This window comes from Syngnathoides biaculeatus, chromosome 6 (genome assembly GCF_019802595.1).
Source record: "Syngnathoides biaculeatus isolate LvHL_M chromosome 6, ASM1980259v1, whole genome shotgun sequence".
Classification (NCBI taxonomy): Eukaryota; Metazoa; Chordata; class Actinopteri; order Syngnathiformes; family Syngnathidae; genus Syngnathoides; species Syngnathoides biaculeatus.
The window spans coordinates 14,247,144-14,256,931 of NC_084645.1; the positions used below are offsets into that span (position 1 = coordinate 14,247,144).

General features: G+C 41.8%; 1 protein-coding gene across 1 annotated transcript; it reads left to right on the forward strand.

The window, feature by feature from the left end:
* Window positions 1–299: 299 nt before the first annotated feature.
* LOC133502374 (uncharacterized) lies at window positions 300–8,894 on the forward strand. The gene is made up of 2 exons (XM_061823095.1): window positions 300–339; window positions 7,413–8,894. The coding sequence occupies exon 2, from the start codon at window positions 7,635–7,637 to the stop codon at window positions 8,673–8,675; it is 1,041 nt and encodes a 346-aa protein (XP_061679079.1). The 5' UTR covers window positions 300–339; window positions 7,413–7,634; the 3' UTR covers window positions 8,676–8,894.
* Window positions 8,895–9,788: the final 894 nt, after the last annotated feature.

A 9,788-nucleotide genomic window follows, 5' to 3' on the forward strand; every position in this document is an offset into this window, starting at 1 on the left:
TGTGGTGTATTTTTTTTTTCTTTACTGAAATGCTGTTACAATTACACCAGATGAAAGACACACATACCTTCCAAAAACTTCAACTTATGTTTTCTCAGTCTACAGAATACTCTTCCGTTAATCTTTGGAATCACCTGGGTTTTTTTTTCTTTTTTGCAAAAGTGATTTGAGCCTTTACAATCTTCTTAGTTAGGAGCTTTAGCCTTGGAACTCTGTCATACAGTACTGAACATGTCATTTTTTTTTTTTTTTTGCCCAGTCTCATCGTTAATACTGTGCATGTGCAATAAGGCCTGCAGTTCTGTCGAGGTTTTCCTGAGTTGTGACTGTGCTCTTGAGGTAAAACTTTGGGTTCATCACTGTTCTGTTTTTTTTGTGGATAATGGCTCACTGTTGTGGCACGGTGATAAGTGGTCACAAGCTCTGCCTCACAGTTCTAAGGAGAGGGGTACAAATATCGCCTCTGACTGTGTGAAGTTTGCATGTTCTTTGGGCACTTCGGTTTCCTCCCAAATCTCCAAAACATGCATGCTAGCTTAATTGATGACTCTAAATTGCCCATAGGCTTGAATGTGAGTGGGAATGGTTGTCTATGTGAGCCCTGCGATTGCCTGGCATACAGATCAGGGTGTACTCCACCTCTTGCCTGGAGATAGCTGGGATAGGGTAGAGCACTCCTGTGACCCTTGTCAGGATAAGCAGCTCAGATAATGGATGGATGAGTTCTGTGTTTCACTGGAGTTCTGCAGCTTTAGTATTGTATTCCAGTCTAATAGCTGTCAATTCTTTCATTTCTCATCTTGCATCTTGTTGAATTCCTTTGGCTCGTGGCATTTTATTGCAGCTTTTTAAGAGAGATTGGTTGATTGATGACTTCTGAGCAATTTAGAATCTCCAACTCATGAATGTTTTGGCTTGTTAGGAAACCGGAGTACCCGGAAAAATCCCACGCAGGCACGGGGTGAACATGCAAACTCCACAACAGGCGGGGCCAAGATTTAAACCCTCGTCCTCAGAATTCTGAGGCCAACGATCTAACCAGATGTGCCTACATGCCGCCTGTATTTGTAGTTACGACTCAATCTTAAATCTTAATTCCGATCCTAACCCCGATGTAAAATTTACAAGTGGAAAAAAGTATGTACTGTATTTATTTATTTAGGAGTGAAGGTTAACACAAAAAAGTTCATCCTGCTGAGAATGGAATGTTCCTCCTGAATGGAACTTCAGACTACAAATAGCTTGTCCCAAACCTGTCTCAACTCATGCTATTGGTGATTCCAGGTATTCCAAACGATAAGTGTTCATGATTAAAAATGACTCATGTGAAGTCAAAACAAAGCCGTTTCCTCAGGCAAGAGCACATTCCATCAACTTTCAAGGTATGAAGGATTTGTGTTGCTCGTGCAAAACAAAATTTTAGAAAAGATTTGTTGTTTTAAATGGGATTTGAACATTGACTGGCTACTATAAATTTGCTTCCCTAGGATATTGAAGACCATATGCAACCAAATAAATGTAAATATTTGCAGTAGTAACATTCAAATACATTATTATAAAATAAATAAAATGTCCAAAATGCACAAAAATAACCAGAGACGCATAAAGCTTGATGGATCTGCGTCCACAGCTGCACAACTTGCTTACCGACATTACGTACAGTACGTGTGCAAGGCTTCAATTATGTGGTCTCTCACAGCAAAGTTAGCTTTTTGTGCATACAAAAACATATTGAAAAGCAAAACTGAAAATCACTTTTCATGGAAGCAGTTGCAAAGGTGGAAACAGGAGGCAGTATTTGTGACAAAGTGCGTAGGTAACTGATGTGGGATTGAATTTAACCAGTTGAAGAACAGGAAAGCATAGCTATACATTTTATTAGTATTTATTTCAGTGATTCTTCCACAGACTACAAGAAAGACTTTGAGTATTCAATATCGATGATCTCCAATGGCCAGCATCCCCTTGACAAATGTTATGTTGAACATTTAGACATTTAGTCACTGATGGTGTAGTGGTACACATCTGCCCTGTGACTGACTGGCGACCAGTTCAGGGTGTAGTCTGCCTTTCGCCCGAAGCTAGCTGCGATAGGTTCCGGCTTTCCCGCAACCCTTGTGATGATATGCGGCTCGGATTATGACATGACATTTAGACATCCACCCACATTAGGATCGGCGAAATGTTCCATCAGCAACCGTAAACGTTTCATTGTACCATCCCAGAAAACATTCAGATAATGTGCACTGTCAAGTTTGCAAACAATTAAGTGACTGCGTAGAATGGCTTAAGTATACTGTATATACATAACAAGAGTTGATGAAAATGATGCAATGTGTTATGTAAGAGCAAGTGTCATGGATAGATGGCGGCGATCCAACACAGGTTCAAAGACTACTCCACATATTTACTAGCCTTAATCCACACTGTACAACGAAGACTCAAGGGTGTACATCCAACAGCATGTTTTTGACTGGTATATAGGCAGTGACTAGCTGAAGGTCCTCTTTCCCCCTTCCAAAAACTCAAGACACTGATAATCATTTTACAAAACACCATACACGTATTTTATTTAGAAGGATTACCTCACATCATATGGCTTTGATTATGTCAGATAATGTGAGCTCATTTGTCACAATACAATGACATCATGGCTGTGATGCCATCAAACATAATGCTGGAAAAATATCTTGTGTTGAAATGTATTAGCTAATGGAAAAAATAGCTCACCCACATAATGAGCAGAAGAACTTTGTGAATCTCAATGAGATTTTTCCCTGAAAGAAGACACTGCCAATCATGTTACCGGATAAGGTTGGGCTATAAAATTATTTCATGAGTCTCTGCAACCAATACTACTCTCGATTATCTATTACTGTACTGTATATTTGTCACTCAAGTACTGAGAGTCAGTATTGCTGGTTTCATTCCCAACTGCAGAGCAGTACAGAATAGTACTGTTGATCCATGTAAACTCATCATATATATTGCTACAGCACATTCTTCATGCTTTTTAAAGTCACATTCATAATACGTGTAGAGCAGTGTTTACCAAACAGTGTGCCGGGGTACACTAGTGTGCCATGAGAGCTCTTCAGGTGTGCTGTTACCCAATTTGATGTAATTGCTAAAAAAAAAAAAAAACATTTATTCCAATAAATAATGTATCTTTATTCATCTATTTATGCCAGTGAGGCACAATGTCAGACAGAACAAAAAAATCCTGTTCTATTCGATGTCAGGAAGTACATACAGTATTTAATCGATCCATTTTTGGTGACATTTACTTTTGTTGTTGTGCCGTGGGATTTTTCAATTGTAAAATATGTGCCTTGGCTCTATAAAGGTTGGAAATCACTGATGTAGAGTATGCACATATAGTATTCTTATAATATATATTAGCATAAAGCTGTTACTGTACTGCTGTAAGTTCTTATTGTTGGTGTTTATTTCATTTCATTCTCAACTTCTAGTACTGTATACAGTGCAGAAAATGTTTTGATACATGTATGCGTGTATAGGATACTGCTAAAAATTTGTGCTGCTGTTCTCATATTTTTTCCAAAAAAGTCTTGTCAGTCACAGCCTTATACTGTTTGTAGAATGTTTCTGTACACTTGCCTAACACTGCTGCTCTTTTTGGTCACTCTTTCAGGTTCGATCGTATGTATATTTCTTTTTTTTTTTTTAGGTGCTCTATAAAGTTGAGTTGAGGTATCGTGAATATGCGCATTCCTGTGTGCGGCTACGGTCCAATTTTGCAGCTTTGGACCTGTAAAATTGGAATTTAACAATACTGTACCCTAAAATGGGTCTATTCTATTTTTTAAGAATGTGAAGCAGTTCAAGGCTATCAAACTAACAGGTTCATCAGGTCGAGCCTTGCAATTATACAGTTGTAGCCTATTAAAAAAAAAAAAAAAAAGACACATTTGCGAAGAGCACAAGGGTTAAGTAATGCCCAGAAATAATTTGGGCAATGAGATTGTACACCACCACAGTGGATTTTAACTACAACAATCAACAGTACAAGTGTAGACTGCAGCATATATACAGAAATTCCACAACTTAACTTAATTTCTGATCTTATTTTTTCCACTTTTTTGGATGTATGGATGACGAGGGTTGCTCCCGACATCTGGTAAAATTTTCATGTCGATACCAGATTTGGAAATTTAGCAGTAAACAGTAAATAAATGTGATAATAATATGTTCACCCACAGTGTGTGTGCGTGTGTATGTGTGTGTGTGTGTGAGTGTGTGTGTGGTGTGTGTGTGTGTGTGTGTGTGTGAATCATTGAATTTTTTTCACCCCTCATTAATTTCACATACCGTATATTGGTAGAAGGGTGGTGAGGATGGAGCTGCCAGGCAAAGGAACGAGAGGAAGACCAAAGAAAAGGTTGATGGATGTTGTGAGGGAAGACATAAGGACAGTGGGTCTTAGAGAGGAAGATATCCGAAATGGGCTTAGATGGAAAAAGATTGCATGCTGTGGCGACCCCTAAGCCGACAAGACAAGCCGAAAGGAAAAGAAGAAAGTTAATTTCACATACCACACTATATTTTGACAGAAAAAAACAGAAGTACAGGGAGTCCTCGGACTACAACCGAGATCCGTTCCAGCGCTAGTGACTTAACCCAAATTTCAGCGTAAATCGGAAAATTTACGATGACAGCTGGGATTGGCTACAGCACTCCCGCGACCCTCTGGAGGATAAGTGGCTCAGAAAATGGGTGGGTGTGGGTACTTCATTTAAAAAACTAAAATACATTAAAATGAAAAAAATAAGAGAGGTAGATGGCAAATAATGAAGGGAGGCTGTGCTCAGCTATTGCTAAGTAAGCAAGTACAGGTAGCCGTTGCTAGCGGTAAATTCCTCCTCAGCATCCTTCCCTTTTCTGCTCTTTCAAAGTTAGGACAATATGCTGTGCCTTTTTCCTTAATGAACATTAAGATGAGATTAAGTTTACGTTGATTCTGATCCTCGATCCATAACATAAGTAATCTCTCCATCTTGGCAACGATTGAAGAACTTTGCTTTGTTTTTTTTCTTTTTGAAAAAAGCTTCTTCGCGATCCCTGTATTCGTCATAAGGGCGAATCCCTTCATGTGCGCTAAAATATCAGCTTTGTCCTTAATAATGATCGCCATGGTTGACTGACTGAAGCCCAAGTCTTTACCGATATTCGCCGGTGTCACTCCTTTCTCCAATTATGATGATGATTATGCTAATCTTGGTTTCCATGGTAATTGGTTTTCTATCGACTGAACCAGAATTGCTAAAAGAAAAAAAAAGCTTCTTCTTTTGGGGCATAATCTGTAAAAACATGTGCGAAAAAAGTATACTTAAAAGGTATACTCCAGGCACACAAACACAGATAAGCAATATGCATGAGCTATGCAGAAACACTATTGTGGTGGGGGCAAAATGGTGGAAGAAACACGGGGATCGTAAAGTCGAAACGTTTATGTTTAACCCAAGGACTCCCTGTATAGGAATTTTGGCAAATTATTAAAACGAAAAACTGAAATCACAAAGACATAAGTATTCAAACCCATTGCTGTGACACTCATATTTAACTCAGGTCCTGTCCATTTCCCGTCTGGGCACAGCTCGAAAGGGCAACGTGAGTGCCCCTTCCCATGGGTTCACCAACTGTGGGAAAGGACACAGGGGTCAGGTACAGTGGAAGCTGTGCGGTGGCCGAAGAGGGAACTTAGCGAGCCGATCCCGGGCTAAAGAAGCTGGCTCTCTTTGACAGGGAAGGACCCGAGCTGACGTGTGAGGTTGAGAAGTTCCGCCTAGATATGGTCAGACTCTCTTCCACACATGGGTTGGGCTCCGGTACAAGTCCTCTTGAGAGTGGTTGGACTCTGTTCGACCAGCAGGTGTGTGTATTACTTATTACCCCCCGGCTTGGCATCTCTTCGTTGGGATTCACCCCAGTGAATGAGAGTGTAGCTTCCCTTCCACTTCAGGTGGAAGAATGGGTCCTGACTGTTGCTTGTGCCTATGCCCCAAACAGCAGTCCAGAGTCCTTAGAAGGGGTGCTGGACAGCGGTCCCTCTGGAGACTCCCTCGTTCTGCTGGGGAACTTCAACTCACGTGGGCAATGAGAATGAGCAAGGAAGGGCATGATTAGGAGGAACAATCCCCCAGATCAGAACCCGAGTGGTGTTCTGTTACTGGACTTCTGTGCTCATCATGGCTCACCATAACGAACACCATGTTCAAGCAAAAGGGTGTCCTCATGTGCACTTGGGACCAGGACACCATAGGTCGCAGTTCGATGATCAACTTTGTGCAACTCTGTGGCTGCATGTCTTGGACAGTCTGGTAAAGAGAGGGGCAGAACTGTCAAATGATCACCGACTGGTGGTGAGTTGGCTCCGGTGGTGGAGGAAGATGCCGGTCCAACGTGGCAGGCCCAAAGATATTGTGAGGTTCTGCTGGGAATGTCTGGCACAGTCCCTTGTCAGAAAGAGTTTCAACCTCCACCTCTGAAAGAATTTCCTGAAGTTCCGGAGGAGGAGGGGACACTTAGTCCAAGTCTACCATGTTCCGCACCTCCATTGCTGAGGCAGCAGTCCACAAGCATGGCCGTAAGGTGGTCGGTGCCTGTTGTGGTGCCAATCACCGAACCCATTGATGGAGGAGGCATCCTTCACCACAGCTGCCCCTCACGTTGTCCAAACGTCTTGTGTGAACTAGCAAGACTTTCAAGGTCTTGGGAATTACCGTCTCTCAGGACCCGAAGTGGAAGACCACCAACGCCATCCTCAAAGAAGTGCACCGCTCACCACTCACCTTGTTTCCGCGGAAACTCAGCTTCGTCTTCTTGACTTGCTGAAGCTCGTTTTCCTGCTTCCTTAACTTTAGCACCACGGATTCGTTCATTTTGAATCCTCTTACTGATGCTTGATTCCCATGTTTGTCAGTGTAACTGATAGCTTGCAGTTTACACTGTGCTTCATAAGCATGTCACTTCGCTGGTGCCATTTTTGGGGTCCTTAGCCAAAGCGATGTTGTTTATCACAAAACACATACCGGCATTATATAAATTCTGGAAGGGGTGCGTTTCGCGTCCCCTCCCACACCCGCACTTCCCCCTGTAACATCTGCATGCTGTCCTTTCACACGTCCGCTTTTCCTCTACATAAGTAGCGTGTCAGCAGGAAATCCTCCCCGTCAGTTAAAAATTTCGGACATCGGGTCACATATAAGGCATTCTGCATTGTAATGCGCCCCATCAATTTTTGACAAAATTTAAGACTTTTAAGTGTGTCTTACAGTTGTGAAAATACAGTAAAATAAGGGTGTGAAGTAGGTTCTTGATTCTCAATGTTGTTTTTCAGTTCCACAAAAAATATGAAACATTCATTCTTGCATTCTATTTTTGTCTTTAAGGTTAATGCAACAACCACCCTGGAGTATAAACCCAGTCACAACAAAATTTGCCTACTTCTCTCTGGGAATGCAAGAAAAACATTAAGAGGTTTTTTGCAATCAATCACCGTTGGCCTTCTGGACACCCAATTAAGTTGCCGCCCCTGCCAGCAGAGTGTCCTCCGACAAAGGACTGACCCTAACATTAAACCAGTGAGGCAAGTTGTCTTAAAACCTGCCTCTATGGCCCCTCTTATCACCGAACTGAGATATAACATCCAGGAAAAGAGTGTTCATCCACCAAAGACAACTAAACTGAATAACAGTGGACGGGAGTGTAGAGCATATCAACAAAATATCCGCCCACAGATACACCGTGCTTCAAAACACATGAAGGAAGCTTGCCAACTACCAATCTCCATTGGCCCTAAAATAACCAAACTGGATGTTAGACCCAATCAGCAGAATGCCCACGCAACAATCTATAAGAATGCTAGAGGCACTCAGCAAGTAGTTTATCAAACCATCACCTTGGATTTTGACAAATCCAAACAGAATCGAACCATCCAACAGCAGGGTACGTGCCCACCAAGGACAATAACTCAGAAAACCAACCACCAGTGCAGCTCATATGAGAAGAATATCCATCCAACAATTCACAATGATGCAAGAAAAATTGGTCAAGAAATTCCACAAGCCATTACACTGGTACCTAAAATAACACAAGTGCAGTCCAGGCCTCATCACCATAAGAAACCCAACCTGGAATGCAGGCACAATCAACACCGTGTCCGTCCACCAATCCGCACAGATCGGAAACACACTCATCAAGAAATCTCAAAGGGCCTTCAAATAACCCAACTGGAATGTCCGAATAGGCAGACTATGCATCCAATCCACAGGCATGACAAAGACATTCAACAAGATGTTGTACAACCCATCACCTTGGCCCCCGATATAGCCCAACTGAGGGGAAGCTCCCATCAGCATGGTGTTCGCCAACCCATTAACAAGCCCACTAAAGTTTCTTGTGAAGATATTCTTGAACCTATCTCCATTGGGCTTCAGATAACTGAAGTCAAGTGCAGCGCAGATCAACAAACCGTCCATACATCACTCCAAAAGGACACTTGTGACAAGTGCTCTCACTTAACCTTGATAGACTTTTGTCCAAATCAGAAGAATAGTAATAAAGTCCAGAAGCGTGGTAGACACACTAAGTCAGTTGACACACAACCCATTTCTATGTGTCTTCAGATAACGCCTCTCTCGCTTGGTCTGTGAAGTGTCCACCCAATAAATCACAAGGATGCTAGACTCACCAAGCCACATCCAGAAAATCCAAAGGGTAAGCAGCCAAATAATCACTATTATGTCCAAAGGTGCACACTGGTTCCTAAAAACAAACTTGGACTTGTAGTTTTCTGTGAATCTTTTGGACTATACTACACTTCACTCGAGTCAGAGGTTTTTTTTTTCTGAGAGCTCTTATCAGAGCTCTGTCAGCATGCAGTTCAAACAGTATTGTCGTGTTTCTGCACGCCAGGACCAGACAGTTTTTTTTATATTTGTCTCAAGGTGGAAAGAGGTCACTTTAAGTACTGTTTCGTCTTAAAAAAAAAAAAGATGGTTGAAGTAGCTGGGATCACTTTGCCATAACTACTCGCAGACGACCACTGCAAGTTTTAGCTTGATGCTTTGTTTTTTGCATTTTACCCTTCATTTGTGATAGTTGATTAATTATTTGTGACACTAGTTACTGAATCTCTTGTGCAGCTGCGTGAGCTGTACCCGATGAGAGTTTGAGTGAAATGAAATAAAAAACAAAACAAAACGTGTGTCGAGAGAAAACAAAAGGTGGGAAGTTTAGAGAACAGCGCAAAGAGGTTTTACTCTTGTAAATTGTACAATTAGTTCAGAATTAAGATTATGAGTCTTGAAAGTATAAGTAGGTGTTTTAGGCCTGCTGGAGGCTGAAGGCAGGCACCCTTTCAACTAAATGATTTCTGGGATGAGTTTTGGTCCCTTGCTATGCTGCACAGGGAAAGCGGCAAACAATGCAGTGAAATAGTACTTACCAGTTCATTTATTCTTATTTTTGCATAGTTTCCACGCTTTAATGTTTCAGATCACCAAACAAATGTAAACAGCAGACAATGATAATCCAACTCAACAAAATGCAGTTTTTACATGGTGGTTTAATGCATTATTGTGGGGAGGGTTAGGGAGACGGAATTATGAATTATTCATTCATTTTCTCTGCCGCTTATGCTCACAAGGTTTGCGGGAGTGCTGGAGCCTATCCCAGCTGTCAACGGACAGGAGACGGGGTACACCCTGAACTGGTTGCCAGCCAATTGCAGGGCACATCACTCACAATCACACTTCGGAGCAATT